The sequence below is a fragment of the Alligator sinensis genome, unplaced genomic scaffold (assembly GCF_000455745.1).
Source record: "Alligator sinensis unplaced genomic scaffold, ASM45574v1 scaffold30_1, whole genome shotgun sequence".
Taxonomy (NCBI): domain Eukaryota; kingdom Metazoa; phylum Chordata; order Crocodylia; family Alligatoridae; genus Alligator; species Alligator sinensis.
Genome location: NW_005842060.1, coordinates 305,179 through 328,953, shown reverse-complemented (window position 1 = coordinate 328,953; position 23,775 = coordinate 305,179). Strand labels below are relative to the sequence as shown.

At 41.1% G+C, this 23,775-nt stretch overlaps 1 protein-coding gene across 7 annotated transcripts in view; it reads right to left on the bottom strand.

Annotated features, from left to right (window-relative positions):
- The window catches only part of FER (FER tyrosine kinase), a 340,335-nt gene that overhangs the window by 302,933 nt on the left and 13,627 nt on the right, over window positions 1–23,775 (bottom strand). For 6 of the 7 annotated variants that reach the window (XM_025203514.1, XM_025203515.1, XM_025203516.1 and 3 more), the window contains exons 1-2: window positions 12,640–12,846; window positions 4,195–4,368 (exon numbers count right to left, since the gene is read on the bottom strand). In XM_025203514.1, coding sequence (XP_025059299.1) covers window positions 4,195–4,368; window positions 12,640–12,846 — 381 coding nt within the window. Of the gene's footprint in view, window positions 1–4,194; window positions 4,369–12,639; window positions 12,903–21,202; window positions 21,324–23,775 lie in introns of those variants that run through there. The other variant, XM_025203513.1, reaches the window with a different exon arrangement.

The following is a 23,775-nucleotide window of genomic DNA, read 5'->3' as shown; positions in this document are numbered from 1 at the left end:
TTGCTGGCTGCCAGCATCAGCCCCTTAAAGTGGCAGGCACCTACAGTGCCCTGCCACAGTGACCTAGACAAATTGGAGAATTGGGTCAAAAGGAATCTCATGAGGTTCAACAAGGACAAGTGCAAAGTCCTGCACTTAGCTCAAAACAATCCCATATACCAGTACAGACTGGGGACTAGTCAGTCCTGAGTGGCACTAGTCAGGCTGAGTAGACTGGTCAGTGGCTGAGCACCACCTCTGCAAGTTACAGTGGACAATAAAATGGATATGAGTCAGCAGTGTGCCCTTGTTGCCAAGAAGGCTAACAGCATACTGACCTGCATCAGTAGGATTGTTGCCAGCAGATCAAGAGAAGTGATTCTTCCCCTCTACTCAGCACTGGTGAGGCCACATCTAGAGTACTATGCCAGTTTTGAGCCTCCCACTACAGAAAGGATGTAGACAAATTGAGGTCCAGCAGAAGGCAACAAAATGATGATGGGGTTGGGGCACTTAACTCCTGAGGAAAGGCTGAGGGAACTGGGCTTCTTTAGTCTAGAGAAGAGAAGTCTAAGAGAAGATATGATAGCAGTCTTCAACTACCTGAAGCAGAGTTTGAAAGAAGATGGAGCTAGACTGTTCTCAGTGGTGGCAGATGACAGAAAAAGGAGCAAAGGTCTCAAGGTGCAGCCAAGGAAGTTTAGGTTAGATATTAGGAAGAATTTTCTCACTACAAGAGTAGTAAAACACTGGAACAGGTTAGCCAAAGAGGTTGTGGAATCTCTATCCTTGGATGTTTTTAAGAGCCAGCTAAACAAAGCCTTGGTGGGGATGATATAGCTGGGCATGGTCTTGCTTTGAATGAGTAGTTGGACTAGATGACCTCCTAAAGTCCCTTCCAACCCTGATTTTCTATGACTTACTGAAGGGGGCCTGTTAAATAACCAGTTTTATTATTCCTATTCTAACTGAGCTCAGCTTCTACAGTGGCTGTACTTTTCAGCTCAAATCTCTACCACAAGTGGGTGAGAAGGAAAGACATGGACAGACAAGATAAAAGGGAGAGAGATTTTATCACAAATCAACTGTTCCACAGTAACTGTCCATGTGACCTTACCCTGCAGTAGAATAAAGCTAAACTGTAACAGCTCAGGTTTAGTGCTGCTTAACTTACTCGCACTGTGGGCCAGAAGAATGACACAGGGTCAATCCACAAGCTAAATCCCATGGACAGGGTCAGCCCATGGGCCAGATCAAGCATGGGGTCGGTGCACAAGTGTAATCCAGCATAATCAGCCCAGCCTCACACACCAGATGCAGCCATGGGGCAATCCCACATACCAGCCCAGGTCAATACACTGGGTTGAACCTTGCAGTCTGCAGGGTTCCTCACAGGTCTGGAAATTTGGCAGTGGGAAAGCAGTGACAGTGTTAATTACCACAGCTTCCAGAGCCACTTCCAGAGCTGCAGGAATTAACACTGCCACCACTCCCTTGGTGCCAAACTTTCAGACCCATGAGGAATCCCACAGACTGCATGAAAGAGCTCTATGGGCCAGAAGTTGAGCACAACTGGCTTAGTCCATTTCACTGAGGATTTCATCTACTTAAAAATGGGGAAAATGCAGAGAGAATATTCCTCCTTCTTTCTAGTAACACTGTGAGCTTTGGGATAAAGGTTCATAGTTGACGCTTACAATCAAGATACAAATATGAATAATGGTTAATGAATAATGAGTAACAGGCCCTCTTCTGCAAAAGAACCCATTTTATTATCCATATTCTAATTGAGCTCAGCACTTCCTTATCATGGAATAACACTTCTATGAATGATATTACTACAACATCAATACTTCTTCAATGAGCATTTAAAAGCCCTATTTATTTTATAATTAAAAAATACATTGGGGTAACTGTCCTACCCAGGACTTTGATTTACATGGATTTATCATTCTTTCATCCTGAAGTTCTGATATCTTTCAGAGTCTTTCTTCTAGCTATTGCTACATTTGTAATTCAGTTTCTTCCTTGGCTGAACTATTCAACTGAAGTACCAGTAGCTCCAGTACAATGTTTTCTGTTAGCCTTGTCATCTGTTCATTGAGATCTTACAAAACTCACAGTAGTTTCAACAGCTCCTAGGAAACAGAAATGCCCTGACCTGGCTCTCTGGAGTAGATAAAGCCAGCGATATAACAGACTACAGCTCTCTCTACTATATGATATCGTATTTAATATCAGTTCCAGCCAAAACAATTCTACACTTCCCATAATCTCTGCAGACAGGAATCAGAGCTGAGAGGGCAATTCAGGTAAAGTCAGATATTCACAAATTCCAGGCCATCAAATCCTACTCTATTTGCCAGGAATTATGTCTGCTCAGTTGTTTTGTATCCTGACCCAAGATACTCTCCTAGACTTTTCCACTGTTACAATTTGCAACAGTTTCTTCTGTGAATCATTACTTGTCTAAATAGATCAGCTAAACAAAACTGAGAAGAAAAATATTTGGACCCCAGAAGGTTCTACAGGTGCTTAGAATATTTTTGTTGTTGGAAAACAACTGCCTTATTAAGTCCAAACAATTATGTACAAACTTCCTGAAAGCATAATTTAAGGTCCAATGAAACTCCATCTGGACTCCTGTCCTAGGCCTGGGAAATCCTACAATTCCAGGAGTAACTTCCTTTAGACAATCTGTTTTGTAGCTCTGTCTTGGAGCTAGGGATCCTAGAAGACACTTGAAGTTTCCTAATGAAAGCAACATTTTTGTAATGGAAAATTCTGAAAATTTGGGGGTTTGGTCTGATACAGGAGTCAAGCCTATATAAGAGCTGCTCTTCTCTGTAGTGTCTCCTCTGGACTATTCCTACAACAGATGGAAGTCTGGCTGACCGGAGGGAAATGCTTGTGGGGTGCAGGATTTCATAGAAAATTATCTTGCTTTAAGTTAAACCTTCATGTGAACGATCTGGAATTAACAATTGTACAAAAGTACCCTTTTTTCCTTTGTGAGAAATTCTGTCCAAACACTAGTCTTGCTTAAAAAAAAGTATGTATGTATGTATGTATGTATGTATGTATGTACTAACTAACTAACTAACAAGCATCACTTGCAGCCTATTTAAACTAGGAAGGAAGATCCATGAGCCCCAGTCTCCTCTGTGGGTTGATATTCCTCATGATGCAGAAAAATGCCTTAAGAGTAATTCATTTAGTGAAAAAACATTAAAAAAAATATTTTCTCCCTCCCAGATTAACTGAGGAAAAGATAAATTCTGGCAGAAGAATAACCTCTCCTTCCCATAGTTTTCCATTCTAAGGTAAGTATTTACAGTTCCCTTAATAAACAGATCTCCAGGTTCCGCCTCTGGAGAATGTTTTCTGAATCCCACAATCCATGGGTCTTATTGCTCAGTTCAGGCTGCCATTCAGATTTCTGCCAAATACAAAATGCACAGATCTATTCTTCCAGTCCCTACTTTTTAGTGCTCATCTTCAGTGAGCTCCAGTATTCATCTGTCTTTGCTGTTGTTCAAAACCAATCTTAGAGCACTGGAATAGAATTCTGATTCTTGCCCGTTTCACTCCTGCTCATGCTGTTCTCAAGAACTGCAGCTAAACTGACAAAACCAATCGCTTTTCACTCCAGCTGAAACTTTGGAAAGCTTTGAGTGACAGAAGCAGTCCCCAAGCAATCTGTCTACCAACTTAGGAGACAGAGATGCATCACATTTGGACAGCTCTCAAAAGGGTAAATTGTTTTTAGCACATACTTAGATTCTGCCTAAACTAAGAAGGCTCACCACAATTTTTTTTCCATTTATCCCTGGTAGACTCATAAATTTTGACTAGTAGATTTTTTGCCCCAACCTGATGATGACTAGAGGGGAACAGAAGGAAGAGGGTTCATGTGGAGTCACCTTTTCCTAAAAGAAGAATGTTTCCCAAGCTGTCTACCAAATTAAATCAAGGACAGTTTCTTTTCTTTCTGGCTTTTCTACTAGTAATGCATACATAATGGAAGGAATTGACTGAAATAAGAATACAATTCAGCACACTTATTTTAAATTTGTACAGCAGAGTGAAGCGGCACAGTGGCATCTGGCTTGTTCACCTCAAAGATTAGATGTAAAAGCCAGTAAACTATGTGTAATAAATATTAATCTTTAATAAATTATGTTAAAATCTTCATAATATAATAGAGTGAAATACCTTGTACATCTCTGCCTCAATTTGCTGGTGAACTCCCACATAGCTCTTCTTTACTTGCTGCTTATCTTTAATCATCATTGTAAGCCTATGTAATGGCCCAGAATTAAGGTCCTCTGCGTGAGTCTTCATGATTCGGCTGAGTTGTTCTGTCTGCTGAACCATAAGCAGCCAAGACTAGAAGAAAACGAAAGAAGAGAACTTATTGTTACTGGCTTAGACATAACTGCACCATGGAAAGGAAATGTAAGTCCATCATTAATTTAAATTTAAAAAAATCTTTTTAAAAACTTTGCTTTCTTTAAACCAATGGTTCTCAACCATTTTTGTACTAGGACTCATTTGTAAACATCAATGGCCAGTCCTGACCCAGTGCCCCTCACTCCCAACCTACTGCTCCGTGCCCCCAGGCCACAGCCCCTCAGTATGTGGGGAGCAGGAGGAGGTGTGGGGGACATGGAGGGCCCTAACCAGCCTGCAAGGGAAAAGCCGTGTTTTCCCAAATTTTTCTCCTTTGAAGGAAAATCCATTTTTACAGTTAGTTGATCCATTTTTTCAAGTTTGTTCACGACCCTTCATATATTCTTGTGACCCACACATTGAGAAACAGTGCTTTAGACTACAATATAACCTTGCCTTTTTAATTCATTCATAGAATCATAGAAAATTATGGGTTGGAAGGGACCTCAGGAGGTCATCTAATCCAAACCCTGCTCAAAATATATGAATGATCTAGTTGGGGACAGTCCATAAGTATAAACTATAGTAGGCCTTAAGATGCTTAATGGTGCTTGCTTTCACATGACCAAAGTTTTGGTAAGAGGAAGCAAAAGAAAAAGGAGAACAAAAAGTGTGAACTGTTTTACAAAACTCAGGGAATATGGAATGCAAAAAGCTAGGTTAGAAGTCTTGCTGAAGTCTGTGTAAAGTACATTTAGTGGCTAGACAAGGCTAATTTTAGACAAGATATAGTTTATATAAGGGATAAGAATAGGAGTATGAATATTAATTTGAGTAACACCAATTAGGAACACTGTATTTTACCTTATTTAGTAAGCTTTTTTATATTTTAGCCAAACCACAGAGTATAAAGTTTTGGGCTTATCTCAGAATCTTTGCTCTTCATTGCTAAATAGCCCATCTACAGAAACTAAAATAAAAACTTTTATAACTTAATTTGAATCTTAGGTGAAAAGTTCTTTTCCCCACAACAGGCTGTTCACCTGTGAGAGGCTTTTTAGACTTGAGGGCTTTGAGACATTTTACATTTTCTCAACTGCTAATGAGATTATTACTTATTATTTCTTTAAATGAATGTGCACTTTATAACATTTTAATCATTTGTTTGATATGCCTTATCTGTATGGCAAGTCATTTGTATCATTTCGGTATTTCATTATTTTACCTACATTTATGATTGAGTATTTAACTTTGGTGGGACTGGCTGTTTGAACATTTCCTGGTTCTCAGAATATCTTGGGGTCAACACAAGGGAGTTACGAGATATCAATCCAAAAGTTTGGGTCTGTCAAGAAAGTTACTCAGCCTTATCTGAACTCTCTTCCAAATTCCTTTGGGACACATGCCTGTGTCCTTTCTTCCTACCTTCCCAGCACATGCTACCCACTGCCCTAGGCAATTTTTGCTCTTACTTAAATTCATCTCAGTTATGTTACTAATTCACTTAGCTACGCCGTCTGCATTTTGTTAGAGGAGAAAAAAAGAGCTTTTCATTTCGTTAACATACAAGGCCAAAATGTACAGTGTACTTGTACTCAGTTCCAGACTTGGACCTCAAAAGATAAACTTTTATAAATATCAAATAAAGGTATCTCAGGGAGTCCTGTCTAATTTTAATAAGAATATAGGGGGGTAAGAATTTGACTTAAACAGGATAATTTTCTAAATTCAGCATCATGGATACTGTACCCCAATTAAAATTAAAGGATGTGGGTAGTTATAATAATCAGCAATGGGATTTAGCCAAAATACTGTGACTAAAAGCTCTCACTTTCACTGTGGATACCACTGTATCTTTAGTGACCAAAGTTGAGAAACTCTGTTTTACAACCCATCTAAAAAAGCACCCCCACCATTACATGTCTCTTAAACCTAGGATCCAGTCTAGTATTAACACTGATTTTAATTAAAGAAAATTACCAATTAAATCATCTTTATTTCTTGTACGTCATACATGTCCTTTGGACCTTGCTCATCAAGGCAGTATACTAGTAGCTACAAGATTCACAGCCCAAGGTGACGTGCCTAAAAGTTATACCTTCTCCTTAGAGAAAAATCAAAAGTCATTAATCAAAATCAGATTTGCAAGATATATTGCAAACTGCATACAAAAAAAAAAAACTAATGACAAAGGACCAGATTTAGCAGTAGTCATATGCTCTAATGGTTATGGGTGAGACGGAAGCCATGAAAATTCTGTGTTCTATTTTAGTGTGACCCACTAACTTCAGCAAAACAACTTATCACAAGCTTGTGTTTCAACGAACTCTAAAAGTATCAAAAAATCCATGGTCTCACCAAAGCACAGATAATACAGTTAAAAAGTTCTGGGATAATTTTATTTGCCCAAACAAAACCCAGGTAAGACATAAGACTAATAAAACAATAATAATAGCATACTATTTGCATGCTGTGCTAATACTGATTTAACAGTATGTTATTATTGTAAAAAGAAATGCCAAGATAGTCATACACCAAAAAATTACAGCATGGAGGGCAGAAGTAGGGAAAGCTTTTCTGAATTAAGATTTGCAAAGCCTACAGAAACAGCTTGTGGGGGGCACAGAGTTCCTTCCTGCCTGCTTTGAGAGGAAAAGAAATCACACGAGGAACAAGAAAAGAAAACATTGATCAGTTTAAAAGTAACATGTTTATTTTAAACATGCACAATAACCATATTTACTGGAAGACCTTTTAAGAATAAAATATTGCTTATCTAGCAACTTCTTTGTAACAGCTACTGTGCCTCCCAGGGAACATACTACCTCTTTTTTAGACCTCACATTATCATTTGCATTCCAATTATCAACTCTTGAGGGGGGAGGGGGGGGTTTGTTATGACACAGAACTAGAAATCAAATACAGAAATGTAATTTTTCCCAAGGGTAAGGAAAACGTAATTTTTCTAAATGCATTGACAATAATTATTTCTGCATTATTACACTGCCCTGAAGGTGACAAGCAAGATCTTGTGAAAAAGCAAGTCAAATCAGACTAACTTGGAAAAAAAAGATGAACAAAGGAAAGAATCTGAGAGTTCAGTTCTCTCAAATTGTCAAACGTTTTGGATAGTATTTGAAGAAATAGCTTAAGCATCTAACTTTTCCCAAAAAAAAAAATCGATAGGAATTTTTAAAGTTAAAATAAATATTTAAAAAAAAAAAAAAAACTGTTAACATATTCAATTATTTGTTAAAAAGACAATACATGTGACAGAATCAATAGTGTCCTTTGCAAATCTGGGTATGACAACCTACAGGACAGCAAAGCTACTTTTGCCAAGGATAACCACAGACAAAACATTTCTTTTGAACAAATACTGCAAGTAACGGTCTACATTTTGCCTTTTGACCTTTTTCAAATACCAGATTGCAATTATTTCTAATTTAGGCTTACACTTGGAGCCTTGCCAACTAAGGCTGTGATATCAAACATTAAACATAAGTAAGGTTTGTCAGCATTTGACTGAAGCCTTGTCCACAGTAAAAATTCCACTGGTACAGCTAGCTAAACTGGCAGAGTTAAGTATAGACAAGTACAGTAAAATGGTAGCAGCAGAGCTACCATTATTAGCGCTACAGTACCAGCAAATCTTCCTAGTATAAAAGATTCTTCATTCAAACAAATCTTTTTGTAGTAGTTTCAGCTGGTCCCCAAAGTCATACTAGTAAAAGCTTTTCTTGCCAGTATAACTACATACCCTGAGGTTTTTACAAGAAGGGGGGAAAACATACATATAACCTGCTGCCCAACACAGCTATGTAATAAATTGGTACAACTGGCAGTCTATGAGGAATTAAATAGTGGCCCCCAGGATCCTGGCCAGTTGCTGCTCCTACACTGCTGAACAATGGGGGCAAGGCATTGCTGCAACATGGAGAATTGTGTCTCCTAGGCTCACCACAATACAACAAGGGGTGGGAGGGTCACAGGCATGAAGCCCAGCAGTCAGGCATCTACACAGTGTAGAAGTGTGGGGACATGGATGTACAGTGCAGAAGTGGGGGGAACTGAGACACTGCAGGTGCACGGTCGGGGGAATAAGTGTTTGCAGCCTGGAAAGGCAGTGGCTCACTTTGTTGGGGCATGCAGCTTCCAATAGGTGCCTCCTGGCTACATGGAAGTTGGAACAGCCCTGCAATTAGACAAATTTGAATCTAGATCAAGCCTAAAAGACTTGCTGAAAGGAAAATCCAGCCTGAACAACAAAAAGAGGTTCTTAAGACAAGAGGAGGTTCTATAAGTATGCAACCAGAAAAAGGGGACCGAGGAAGCAGAGAGTCCACTGTTAACTAGCCAGGAAGAACTTCTAACACAAAATTCAAAGAAGACAGAGCTGCTCAACAGCTACTTTTCTTCTGTCTTCACAAAAAAATTAAGCTGCACCTAATAAAAAATATTCAGATAAGGAAGGGGACAAGCTAAGGGAAGAAATAATGAGAGACAGCCAGAGAGCTTCTGATGGGTCTGAATTAATTCAAGTCAGCAGGGCTTGATAAACTTCATCCTCTGCCAGTTCCTTCATCCACAGTACTGAAGGAACTGGCAGAGGAGGTGTTTGATCCCTTGGCAATGATATTCATGAAATCATGGAAGACAGGAGAGGTACCAGAGGACTAGTCAAGAGTCAACTTAGTGCCTCTCTTTAAAAAAGGAGAATCCAGAGAACTACAGACTAGTTAGCCTTAAGACCTACTCCAATAACTTCCCAGGTATGGAGGTGAGGCTATTTGCCAGCAACTGTGGGAGGAAAGGCTTATCATAGGCAACCAGCATAGATTTACTAAGAACAAATCACGCCAAACAAACTATCTCCTTTGACCAAATAACTACTTGTGTGGATGAAAGAAGTGCTATGGATATAGCATATTTGGACTTCAACAAGGTTTTTGGCAAGGTCCTGTATGACCTTCTCATAAACAAATTGCAGAAACATGGGCTAGATGAAACTTTCATAAGGCAGGGAGACAACTGGGTCACCAGCCACAAGCAAAGGATAATCATAAACCTTCTGATCCACGTCAGAAGGGCAAGAGATTTCAAGTGGAGTCCCACAGGAATCCGTTCAGGGCCCAGTGCTGTTCAACTTGTTATTAATGATTTCAATACTGAAATAGAAAGCTTCGTGAGTGAGTTCACAGATGACCAATCTGGGAAGGACTGTTAACACATTGAAGGATAGGAGCACAATTTAGAAAGATCTCAACAGACTGAAAAGCTGGGCGGGAGCCAGCAGGATGAAGTTCAATGCTGACAAATGCAAGGTGCTACCCTTTGGGAACAATGATCAAATACAAAATGGGCAACACCTGGCTAGATGGCAACACTACAGAGAAGGATCTGAACTTCTTGGTACATCACAGGCTCAATACGAGTCTGCGGTCTGATGTAGCTGCACAAAAGAAATGCATGTTTGGGCTACATCAACAGAAGTATTAGATGCAAAATTGAGGTGATAGTGTCTCTCTACTCAGCACTGGTTAGGCTTCATCTCGAATACCATGTAGAGTTTTGGGCTCCACACTTTAAAAATGACATACAGGAGACAGAGTGTCCAGAAGCAGATGACAAAAAAAAAGCAAAGCACTTGAAATACAAATCATACAAGGAGAGGCTGAAGAAGCTAAGCAGGTTCAATTTGTGGAAGAGGTTCTGAAGACAGAACATTACAGGAATTTTCCAGTACCTGAAGGGCTGCCATAAAGAAGGAAAACACCTTTTCTCTCTTGCTGCAGAGTAGGACATGGACCAATGGCTTGAAGTTGCAGCAAAGCAGGTTTAGACTGGATAGCAGGAAAAGCTTCTTCATTGTTAAAACAGCAAGATATCACAATAGACCTACTCTAGGGACCTTGTAAAATCTCCATATCACTGGAGGTTTTCAATAAGTAGCTGGAGAGCCACTGCGTGGGCATGATCTAGGCAGAACTATGTCTATGTTCCACTACAGGCATCTCCCATGCTCTTGGGCTTTGCCGATTACCGTGTGGGGCTGTCAGGGAATTCCCCCAACCCCTCCTGCTACATGTTGTCAAAGGAGGGCAGGGGGGAGGGGGTTGTTTGTTCATCTTTAAGTCTTCCTTAGAGTCACTAAGTGTTGGCTCCATTGGATACTGCATATTTTGATTGGGATCAATGCTTCTGCTGGGACAAACCTAGAGGTTCCTACCTAGAGGGCCTTGTCCCACTCAGGGTCAAACCTATGGCCATACTTGGGATCAGGAAGGAATTTTACCCCACCATCAGACTGGTATGGACTGTGGGAGTTTTTGCATTCCTCTGTGGGAGGGTGCAGGGCCCTCTTCCTGGAATCTCTTGAGCACATGTTAACAAACTTTACAGCAGCAGGAAGTTGGCAGTCATCATCCACCTTCTTTACCTGTGGCAGATTAGGGTGTTACGTCTTGCGTTGTGTCAGGGTTGACCCATGCAGCTTTGTTAGGTGTTAGATAATAGATTTGTACAGAATGGTTTAGATAGGGAGGATCCTGCCTCAGGCAGGGGGTTGGACTAAATGACCCCTGGAGGTCCCTTCCAGTCTTACTTCTCTCCAATGCTATGCCAGAAATGTTGCTGATCATGGATTTGGCTTTACTTTCTACTTCTAATAAGCCTTAAAATAACACCTTGGCAGAACACTAAAGTTCACTGTCATGTAAATATGCATTTTTTTCAGCTAAATGGTAAAATTAGGGCACTGACTACTTACAGTCATAAAATAAGAAGTACTTATTCAATTTCTTGTGGTATATAAAAATGGTGCAGATCTCAAAAACAGTATAGCAACACCTAGATCATCCATGACCAATGGCTTTCCAGGCACTTACTGAACACCTCCAATGAGAGTCGACAATTTCCCTAGAGTAGGGCTTAGAATTTAAGTGCCTAAGCACAACACAGTAGTCTATGCCACTTCCATTCAAAGACATGACTATAATAGGAGGCATCTATATTGCAGGAAAAGGTGGGAGTACCTTTAACCCGTAATTGAGTATTTATAGCATTCACCCAGGATACCCATAGCTTACGGGCCTGCCTCTGCTTGAGGATGGAGGAAACAAACAGAATTCCCAAGGCAGTGTTCTAATTACCAAGCTATAGGCACTTTACAAGAAACACCTCACCATTTCTCGAGGCTGTGCTACTACACAGCACTGAAATCAAGATTCAAGGTTGACAGCAATTGAAAACTGGTACATAACAATTATTTGGTGACCAGCATGAGTGGGTAAGGTGTCCTAGTCCAGCTTTTCTCAGAAGAGGGCAAGGATCAAATGATCCTTTAAGACATTACTGTCCTCTCTCTACCAGATCAGGCACAGTTGGAGCTTAGTTGCAAGTGATGTGAATATGCTTTGCCACTACCTTTGCTGTACCTGATCTTGATCTATTTAGTAAACAAAGTTTGTGGATTTTTTAAACTTTTCAAAAGAGTCAAGATTTTTTGGTACTGTAAACTGTATACACAAAGCAATCCCTTTAAACAATATTACAACAATGAGAAAAAAAGTCTGATATTCTGTGACGTGACTTAAAAAAAGCCAGGAAATTCAGAACTGAGGCTGACATTCTGACCATTATTCACACCATGGTATGCAGTTGAAAAAAAATACAAAGCATTAATACAGTTTATTATATAAAAAAGTACATTATATAAACAAGAGTTTCTTTTTAACTGTAAAAAAAGAAAATTCTCATTGCAATACAGCATACTTTCAAAAAAGCACTAGACAAAGCAGCTGGGTAACCCTGGGAGTCTACAATACCAGAGCACCAAATTACGGATTCTAGTTTAGTTCATTGTTCTCAGCTCTTCAGGGGAGCTTGAATGCCATTCACTCCACCTCGAGCATTTACTACAACTCCAAACTTTTACTAATCCTAAAAAAAAAAAATGCATTGGTAGGAAACTATTGGCCACGTTACTGTGGCATAAACCAACTAACATTTCACTTGAAATAAAATGGAGAAGACTGGAGAATAAAGAAGAAGGAAAACAGGGCCGAGAATAGCTCAGTGAAATCAATCTCAAAGTGATAACATACTACAGGCAACATTTATTCTGACACACTTCTAAATAGTCCATCATCTCCGAGTCAACAAAAACAACTGTTCTTTCATACTAGCTATAAAAATAACTCAATGTATGTTATCTATGCATTTTTAAAAGAAAAATTACTCTATTTTCAATTGATAATATTCTCTTACCTTGGACACATTGCTAATATAATCCAACTGGAAAGTACTCTCTTTATCCACCTGGTTACAAAGATTCTGTAAAGTGGATGCATATTCTTTGTCACTTTTTACTCGCATGGCCATGAATTTCTTCACTGCTTCCAGTAGTCGTAGCTCCCAGTCTTGCAATTTCAACAAAGCATCATGAGAATATTTCAGGTCACTCCCAAACCCCATCGTTAAGACACTATGTACTATACAGGCCACAAGACTGATTCTTTTAGTCACCACATCTGCAGACAGAATAAAAATTATGAAAATATATTGGAAAAGGAACCTGCAGGGCTTTAATATCACAGAAAATGACGACACAGATATAAATATTTAGAGCAAGCACAGCTAATCTTTGAATTAAAATTAAGCAAGACACAATTTTCAACAGCAAAACTACGTACACCATCTTGTATAGTAACCATCCAGAACTAAATAACTGAAGTGAAACTGGCTAGTTAAAAGCACTAATCTATGACTTATAGAAGGGTAGAAAAAGAAATCCCCTTTGTGTCACCATAAAAAAAATGTTATGGCAGCACAAAGGCCAATGAAACCACACCCCTTGCAGTGCCACTAATGCCCCAAAATTGTGGTCATGATAAAGGTGACAACAGCTTTGCCACTTTATAGGACAGTGTGGGAAACCCAAAACTGCCTGCACTCTCCAAATGCCTCGGTCTGATCCTGTGCACCCCAGGAATTCCCAGGACTGGGGCCCTTGTGACTCTGGAGCCAACTTTCCTCTCCTAGAGAGAGGTGCCTCAGACAATCTCCAGGGTATACATCTGCAAACAGGAAACCCTGGCTTTTCCCACTTACAGAGACTTGCCCTGGGAAACCTCAGAGGCACATCTCTAAAAGCAGGGAATATATCATGTATTGTCCTACAGGATCAGACCCCCTACTCAATGTGGAAAAGCAGGCAATGTATGTTTCATTCAATAAAGCGGATCAGACGTGCTTAATTTGGCAACACCTGTTTATATTCTAAGTTCAGTTTCTTATTCCATCACAAACTCCTGATACAAATGAAGGTAAAAAGCTCAGACTCTGTCCGTGCTTCTATAAAATACAGTACATCTTTACCTACTTCACAGTGGCATTGAGGGGACTATAAGAAGTACATAAGATATCTAGAACTTCTAAACTAAAGACAACTTTATTGCCAAACAAGAATTCTTGGTTGTTTTGCCCAACTCCTAGGGCATTTATACACATACTGGGGGTGGAGGGGAAGCAGCACCTTATTTACAGCAGCTCCAAGAGTTGCTCTAATTAAAGCACCCAGAGTGTCTTGTGTATCAGTGTCCCCATGCTTAAAAATGGTGGTGGGGGTGCTTTTAACTAAGGCTCCTTAAACAAACTTTAGTTAGTTAAAAGCACTCCCACTGCCATTTTTAAATGCAGTGACGATGATACACAAGACAGCGGAGTCTTCCAGAGCATGGTCATTACCACTCTCTAGTAGACTCGATTAATTGAGCCTGCTCTAACATGCTGCAGCCTCACTGCCCATACATAGGTGCCCTAATGACTTGACAACTTCCCTTTTTTGCACTGTGATGCTTCCTCAAAGAGCAAACTCTTAGTAATTATTCAAACACCAAGCATAATCTCTGAGAGAATCAGTTCTCAGATGTTACCTCTTAGGGAATCAGCTTCCAGGAGGATAACGTAATTTAAACATAGTATTTTACAAAGAAACTATGTTAAATATTGAAAAGTCAAACACTTAAAAATTAGAAAATACTATCTTACTTTGGACACTTCTGTGCATATGTAATGGCCAGTCTAATTAAATGACAGGGTTTTGTGGTGGGAGAAACAGCACATTCTCAATCTGTGCACAAAAAAGCATTCACTAAATTCAATGCGTACATGCAAGTATTATACCTATTCTGTGGCTATATCAACCCTGCAACCCAAAAGTGTGACTGCAACCTGGGTAGACATATGCAAGTTCACTTTAAACTGGCTAGCCTGGGAACTAGTAAGAGTGAACCCATGGCAGCAAAGAACTCAGCCCAAGTATTTATCCAAGAACCCATGCAGGTTTTGCAGCCTGCACTCCCAAGATAGCTAGGCTGAAACTGATTAGGGTATTAAAGATGTTAGCTGCAATTACTCCTCTGGATTGCAGCACAGATGTACCCTATTGTGTGGCCTTCTCATTATTACTGCACACCACAAGACCTCTGCACTGAATACAGAGTTAAGCAGTTTGCTGGCTTTTCTATGGTGCACATATCTTAAGAATGACCATACAAGAAGAAGTAATATAATATTAGATTGGGAGAACTCAGACATTAAATGTCAAAACTGGCAAAAATATCAACTAACGTTGGGTGCCCAATGTGAGATGCTTAGGGGTTGCTTTTTAGAGTGCTTAGCATTTATAGCTAGGGATTTACCTAAATCACAGTGCAAGTTTGCAGCGCAGTGATGCCTTTAATCTTGCTTTTTAAAAGTCAGGCTCCCCCCATGACTACTGAGTGGGTCTAGAGGCAAAAACTGTAGCATTAATTGCCTCTTAGCCAGTAGTGTGTTGGGGGGGGGGGGGGGGGAAGCGGTTGGGTTGTGGGGGGGGGGGGGGGGGGAGGAGAGACGGGACGGGGACAGGACGGACAGCAAAAAGAGCAGGATTAAAGGCAACACTGCACAATGAACTTCTGCTGTGATTTAGGTAGGTCCCTATTATTAGCACATTAAATGCTCACAGCAGACTCTCATTGGCCTCACCACTCACTGTTTCTGCGAGTTAACCCTAAGGCATCCCCACTTGGGCAATCAGAAAATGAAATGGGAGCTACCACAATGGGATTTTTTTTCATTTACAAATTCCCCTGCATCACTCAGGGACACGATGACAAAAGGAGGGATACACACTTCTCCAGGGCAGCATTCAACTGCCTTTACCCATGAGACCATGGGTAAAATTAAAAGGTTCTGCCTCATTCCCTTCTTCCTACTTCTCCAACAAATGAGATAACAATCCTAAAAAAAATGGCCTCATTCTTCATCTAACTAATAGATCCACAGACCACAGTCCTTTACGCTGAAAGATGCAAGGATTCTATGGAGAAAAAAAGATAGTATGTGATCATAAAGTTATGCACATGCGTAAGGAAGATGAATTAAGGCTACATGAACAATCTTAATTCTGCATCTTCCCAATTTGTGAGTAATTAACTCTACATCCTTAATATTATTTTATCACAGAAGCAACAGTTCCAGTACATTTTCCCAAAGACCAATTTCAATTTCATCCCTACTAGCACGTTGACGTCTCATTTGAATCATCTGCACACCTAGGATCTTTAGATACAGAACAGACACTGGATAGTAGATGGACTAATAGAAGATGGCTTCTGTGTAACATGGCTAATTTTGCCAGCAGATTTCATAGCTTTTTAAATAGACACAAAAGGAAACACTGCAATTCAAAGACTAGGACACAACTCCAGATTCTGGAGAGGAGTGTTTTGTAACAATTAAAGATCCTTCTGCCCTTAAACGATTGGTCTTAATAACACAATTGCCGCTAGCATTTCCTCCCCAACTCCTAACGCTGTCCCTCCCCCTTTTCTTTATCCTATCATCTGCTCCTGACCCTGTACCCTACTCAATTCTAACTTCCCACCTTGGCTGCTTTCCCTATTCCATGCTTGCTCTTGTCCTCCACACCCTTCCTGCTCTCCATTCACCAACTGCTTCTACCCCCATCAAATCCTGGCCTTACTCCCCACCCCTTCCTAGCTTCTGCATCTCCCATCTCCATTCTTCTTCCACAACTCCAGCCTACATTCCCTTCCCGCATTCCTACCTTTTCTCCACCCCAAGCCATGGCTCCTGACTCCTATATTCCTTTCCCTCTCTGTTCATGTCCTATCCTACCCTCCTTTTTCTATTTTCCAGTTCCTATTCCTTCTCCTCCCTGAACTGTTGTTCCTGTCACCCTAAGCTGAAATCTGTTATCCATTTCTCCCTCTGCTGAGCCACAATTTCTTCACCCATCTGCAGTCTAGCGCAAGCTGCCATGCTGCTTTCTCCTTCACTCCTCCACACCTCTCTGGGTAGAAATCATCACCATGGTGGTCCACTGTAGCCAAGAGAAAAAAAAGACTGCACAGAAGCCTCTCTCAGCAATGACATCACACCTATATTTGAGCAGGCAGTCACAATATGGGTATAACACACACCATCTGATCAATATGCAGAAGCCACAGGAGATGAAGCGCTCGCTGCTGAGAGAGTCATCAGAAAGCTTAATTGCCAAAATTCAAACAATGTGCTTCTGAGCATGGGAAAATTGAGAATTTTCAAAAGCCCATCTGGCAAATTATCACAAAGACAGCAAAAGAATATTCCAGATACCTGTGCACACTCCTTGCCAAATTTCAGTATGGAAGCACAAGAAACTTCTCATAAAACATTTAGGTCTAAGAATTGTTTTTTCTAATCAGATTCATGGAAACAGCTGCACTTTTCCAACTCATTTTAGCCTCAGACACATGCCACCATGAAAAGCTTCTGCTCAGATAATTTAAGTCTGACAAAGATGCAAGCAATTGAAAACCACTTCTTATAATGGAAATCAGCTGACAGCTTTAAGTATTTAAAGCAATTTCCACCACCTGTAATTATTAAGCATAATGTTTTATCTAGCATTGCATATAATCTTGTTTCATGAAATTTAAGAGAGATATTCCTAAGAGGGCAATGTCCTGACACTTAACCTCCATGTCTGCCCCCCTGCCACCTGTCTTCCCACTGCTTCCCTCCCCATCCCCACATCAGTGAAGGGAGATGAATTGAAGACAACCGTGCAGTAACTAGATTCTTTACTCGGAAAACTGCAAGTAATTTACAATTATAGATTACTTCTAATTTTCCGTACATAGATTCAAATTTTGGGGGAATCATCTTAAAAGTATTCACATAAATACAGCATTTAATAGCACAGGAAAATGTCTATGATCACACTGTTATTAGGGGTGTACCAATATATCGGTTGGCTAGTGGATTGGCATAGATAAAAGGAGAAAACATTATTGGCTATCAGCTTTTTTTGGTTGTTGTAGCTGATAAATGACAGCCACGTGCCCGGAGCACCCTGGTGAGCATAGCTCAATCCCTATGCCCCACTGCTGACCCAAATCTGCAGCAGACTATAGGTTCTGGTGAGCAGCGGGAAGGGACACTGGGAAGCGGTCATGGGGTGCCACGCTCAGCAAAGGTACTAGTTACCAGCTGCTGCTACAATGCTGTGCATGCAGCAGAAGCCTGTCTCTGCGGCAGGCCCAGTGCTCATCAGGCTGCGCGCAGGCAGAGTAAGGCACCGGTGCAAAGGATATTCTGCTCCTCCAGGCACTGGGCGCCTTTGCAAAAGTGGCTTTCCCCCAGCAGCCAAGGGAGGTCAGCTGCACAGGGCCCGCTGGTGCAGAGGCAGCAGCATGCTCTGGAGCTCCAAATGCACCCAGCGACATGGTCTGCAAGAAGATCCACCCCACCCACCCAGGACAGCAACACAGGCTACGTGGGAGTGGGGCTGCAAGTGCAAGGCATTTTAAAATGCCTTGCATTATTACTAAAGATCAGTTAGCGGATCAGTATTGGCCAATATGGTTGGTTAATCATCAGTTATCAGTATCGACCAAGAAAATCTTTATTAGTACACTCCTAGCTGCTGTTTTTCCAGTATGATTTCCAAAAAAATGTTTCTAGACTAGCACTGAACTACCTTCGTCTTATAGGTTACAGGCTTGAAAAAGCAAGCCTTAATTTCAGGGGTGGAAAAAAACAAACCTAGAAACAATGAAAATGCAATAAAAGTGCCATTAGATACACGGAGATTGAAGTCAAACTAAATTCCAGATACCTTGGTCTCATAACAGTTAGAGAAATTAAACTGTGCTTTTGTAACCAACGAGAAAAAGCACTACTGGGGGGCTCTTTGGGACATAAAGAAGCTACTAGACAACTATAATGCCTTCAATAAAATTATTAAAACTATCCAACCCACTCTGCAATACTGTATTTTCTCACACACCGCACACCCCTGAATGCAATAGACATCTTGTTTTTGAAGGACAGCCTGAATGAAAGAGAAGTTCTTATTGAGAAACCTGCTCCTATGACTGATGCCAAACCACATGCCAGATGAGACCCACAGGCAAACCCAGCAAGCCAGGTCTGGGGCTGCTGCCATCTGAACTCTCTCCTGCTAATGGTTCTTGCTGTTTTACATTGTGGCAAGACACTAAACACCTCTCTCATCCCAGAGTGGTGCCTTGGCAGCAGCTTGCCCAGGAGCCAGGTAGCAGGTACTAGGCCAGACCTGAGTGCCTACCCCTGCTCTGGAAACCATGGTCTTCTCAACCTACAGCAGAGAGACTCTGGAGGAGGTGGCCCAGGCTGAGGGGCACCTCCACTAGGAAATCTGCCCAGGGGCATAGAAGTAACTTGGCAGAATTCCCAAACCCAGCTCCCAGTACTACAGGGTACAACTGGTGTCTGCTCCATGGTAGAAAGCAAAGTGCTTCCCACCCATCCAGCAGGGCCAAGGTATTCATCAGCCCCACCCAGCAGCAAGCTCAGGGGCAGCTCAACCCACAGGGATTCAGGCTGCGAGAGTTAACACTCCCTTCTCCCCACCTCTGCCCATTCCCTGCAGCCTGGCTCTGGAGGTCTGCCCCAGCATGAGGGTCCACACCCACTGCATGAGGGCTGCCCTGGACCTGGTGCACAACCCTAGGCTCCACACAGAGACATGTTATCCATTCCATAGGGCTCCCCCACAGGTCTGGAAATTTGGCAGCAGGGAAACAGCAGCAATGGCAATTAATGCTGCCACCACTCCCCAGCAAATTTTCTGGTATTTAATGCACACCTCAATTCCCACCAACAACATATGGTGACTGTGTGACACATGAGCCCCCACTTTAACTGATTATAAACAAATGTTCCTTATGCAAAGGGACAATGGCTGCAGAGCTGAATTAGGCCAATTCCCCTTGCTAGCAATCACAGCAGAAGCTCAGTATTTTTTTTCTATATCACTCTGTTGCTAAGCCCTAGGATAAAAAATAAAATCCAAGTGAAAACATGATTCATTCATATGCATCATGGTTCCTGGGACTCAACAGCTCTAACTTTTTGATCAGTGGAGCAAAGTGCTCAAAAGTAAAGGATAAAGTATAAAACAGAAAGAAGCTAGACTCACAGATTTCAGCACAGGCTTATAGTATCAGCAGAGTATCCCAATATACTGAACATGCAAAATGAAGCAAATTTTCCACCAAACATGTAGTCAGTGACCATAAATGAGCAGTTGGCAACAATTTCTGCTGGAAAGTCTTAATGACTCAGCTCAGGTCCAGGGCTTGCTGACTCTAGGACCTAACACCCACCACTTTTCTCTGCTGCCCATCAGAGGCACAATGCAGGCAAAGCTGCCCGCCTCAGTGACAAATGCCACAAAAGTCCCCCCGTTCTGCAAACGAGGCCATCAGTCACCAACCTCTGCCATAAACTAGAGATGGAAATTGAGAATCAGAGCAAAGTAAAACCAAAGGAAGGAACTAGTCTATAGCCTATGAGCTAGAGAAAAGAATGGAAAAGGTTAGGATAAAAAGTATTTTTCTGCCTCAATGAGCAAACTACAAAGAAATTCCAGAAAGAACATTTTTTCCAGTTGTTAGAAATCACAATGAGACAGCAAACAGCCTACCTGACTTAAAATCCTAAAAAGCTGGACTGTAAGGGACCTCCAGAAGTCATCTAGTCCAACCCCCTATTAAGGACTGGGTCATAGGTGGTCTGACCTAATGGTTAGGCCACTGAGAGAAGGCAGAGGTGAGGGGCTGGGTCAGAGTTTGTGAGCCAAATTGGCAGGTCTGGAGGGAAATCCAGGGACAGAGTCCAAAACACAGTCTAGAAACAGGGCCTGGGACAGAGAAGAAATCCAATGCTGAGTCACCAAGTCCAATGAATAATCCATGGGTCAAAGCCTGAGAAGTGAGTCAAACCAGTATCAGGAGCCAGGAAAGCCAGAAAGCACAGGAGCAATTAGCTTGCCAAAGCAGACCAGGGCCAGAACTGGTGACTGGCCGGAGAGTCTGCTGCCACAGCTGGTATTAAATCAATAGGCAATGATCCCAGCAGCAAATCAAGAAGCCAGTCAGTTAACTGGAAAAGAGCTGGTCAGCCAGAGACTCAAGGCAGGTGTGGCTGCCTAAGCAATTAATCCAGGCTGGGCTGCCTGATCAGGTTCCCTGACACCCCCTGCCTGAGGCAGAATCAACCCCATCCAAACCATCTCATACAAATTCCTGTATAACCTATTACTAAAACTACAGAGTCAACCCTCTCACACAGACTACAAGGCATAGCACCCAGCTTGCTACAGGTAAAGCAGGGCACTTACTGCTGTTGTTCCCCTGCTGCTGCAAGGATTGTTAAAATATGCTCGAGATGGAAGAGGAGGCCCATGACCATTTCAGATCAGGTTCTCTAACAAAAAGTAAAAAAGTTCACATACCTTTTAAATGTTTTTGATCCACAAAGATCTTTACTGTACTCCCCCTTGCTCCAGCACTCAGATATGTTACTCTTGCCCTCTTTGTTTTCCTTTAAACATCCTTTAGTCCTCTAGGAACTCTCTGTAAAAACAAAGTATAGTTATTTTCTTATCTAATTAAGTGTAACATTTGTGTTTTATAGTAGCTAATTTCTAGCAGAGACTGTATTTTCAGACTAACTACTGAAGACATAAAACAAAGAGATTGAAGGAAACAAAAAGGAACAGATTTCTCTAACAAGTAAAATCAATATTCTACCACTAATATACAGACTTTGCAGTGAAGAAAATAATTTTGGACCACATATATATTTAAATAAAACAGCCAGTGGATTTTTTTTTTTTAATTTCTTGGAATGACAATGGCTTTATTTTCATTTTGGATGGCAGTAAGTACTGTCAACAGGAAAATAAACAAATTAATTTACTACAGCTTACTTTACAAAAACATAGCTCTCTTAAAAAATAAAAAAAAAAAGATGAATGAACCAAGTTTAGCATAACAGAAATTATGTTGTTGTTCTTATGTTCTTGTTCTAAAGCATGAGATGAACCAGTCCTTACTCCAACCTAAACAATGCAGAAAGGCTCCATTCCTTTGCATTTTCCTGCTGGTTTCGCCTTATGGTAACTCATTAGCAGCACCAAATATACTTTAGCCTAAATCTTATCATCAAGACTGGGGTTTATAATATCTTGTCTTAGTTCCCTCAGATGAAAAAGAGAAAAGAAAAATCTATATCCTTTATTTCTAATGAGACTTAATTGGGATAACTCACCAGTAACTTCTGAATATTTATGCAGAACTTTAGTCGTTCAGAAAAAAAACAACATTCCTACACTGGGTCTAAGAATCTATGTAACCTGCTACCTTGTTACAGCCAGACCACCTATATAGCAACCTTTTGTAACACTATAACATGTGTGCATATAGATTTGTATAATGCTTACCAATGGGGTGAAACAAGGAATTATTCCATTATGACTTGTCATAAATATGCAGTAAATGTTTTGAGTATTGTGCAACATCATAATTACACCCAGAACTAAGATAAACATCTGGACTAGGATTTTCAAAGAAGCCAAAGCTTGTTAAGTATCCAACTGCAAAGCCCTCTTGGCAACCCCAATAGTACATTGCTAGTTCAGGTTCAGGGAAAAGATCAGGGCCCCATTCATTAAGCACTGTACATACCATTGGTAGGACTCTAGAGTCTGGGTTACAACAAGATGTTAAAGCCAAATGATACAAACAAATGGCAGGAAGAGAAGGAGAGATAACAACATAAATGCTCTCATGCCCTAATCGCCATCAGAGGTAGTGTTTTGTAGACATTGGGGCAGAGAAGAAACTTAAGAAGGAATAAGGAGGACATGATAGCAGTTCTGTGGATCATCTCAGGTGTTCTGTCTACCAATAAATAAAGGCAGAGAAGTACCTTAAATAAAGAGAAAAGGCAAGCTATTCTCAAAGCTTACCTTTCAAAACATTCCTCATTTTATTATCCTGAAGTTATATCTGTTCTATAGAAGTTGTGTCCTCTTACTTTTCTTTGCAAATTGTTTACAGGCATAATAAAGCAGCATGAAACTGAGCAAAAATATTTTCAGTAAAAGAATAAAACCCACATCATTTCCAGCTCTAATCTAAGCAATCTTTTTTTGCTGCTGGATTCTGGGGCTCTCGTGCTTTGCAGTTCACATTAAGGCCTTGACCAGTAAAACTGGCAAGATGAAACTGCAATAAAGACAGACACCAGATAGACAAGCCTGTGCTAAGACACAAAAGTTAACTCACAAGTAAAAACAACAACTCTGTGCCTGATGCAGTGAAAAAGGAAAAACCAGGGGAGAGGCAAAAAGGAGAATGATATGATCAAAGAGTGCATCCACACATGCAAGCACGTGCACTTGCAGCAGCTCAAACAGAAGCAGTGGAAATTTGAGCCAGGGCTTTTTGCCTCGGCGAACATGCTCGGACATGCACTTTGTTGTAGAGCAAATTGTGCCACTTGGGGCAAAATAACCCTGCCTGGCTCCTCCCAGATCTGCAGCCAGGGGGAGCTAAAGCCCGGAGCCAGCACCTGTGCTGTCCTCAGCAGTATAAAAAGCTGCCCTGTTGTCCTGGCCCCATCCGTACAAAAAGCTGCCCTGGCAAGCAGCTCAGGGCTACTCGCTCTCAGGAGCTTCTGGGGCCTGGCCACTTGGTACCTAGGGACACTACCCCTTGTGCCAGCTGGACTGCTGCAGCAGCATCTCAAATCCATTTTTAAAAATACCCCCAAAACCATGTTATTCCACAATAAAAACAAAAGATCACTCTCCACACACACACACACACACACCCTAGAGAAAGAGCCATCAGCTGGGCAATGCTTTATTGGTATATTTACAATATTAAAGCAATGTGGAAGCCTACCAGTGCCGCTATCATCATGATAAAATAAATTCTAAATACCTATACATGTTGATGTGTACTTTTGGTTTTCTTCGCACATGATGGGTGTGTGATGGGGGGGGGGGATGTGGTGTTT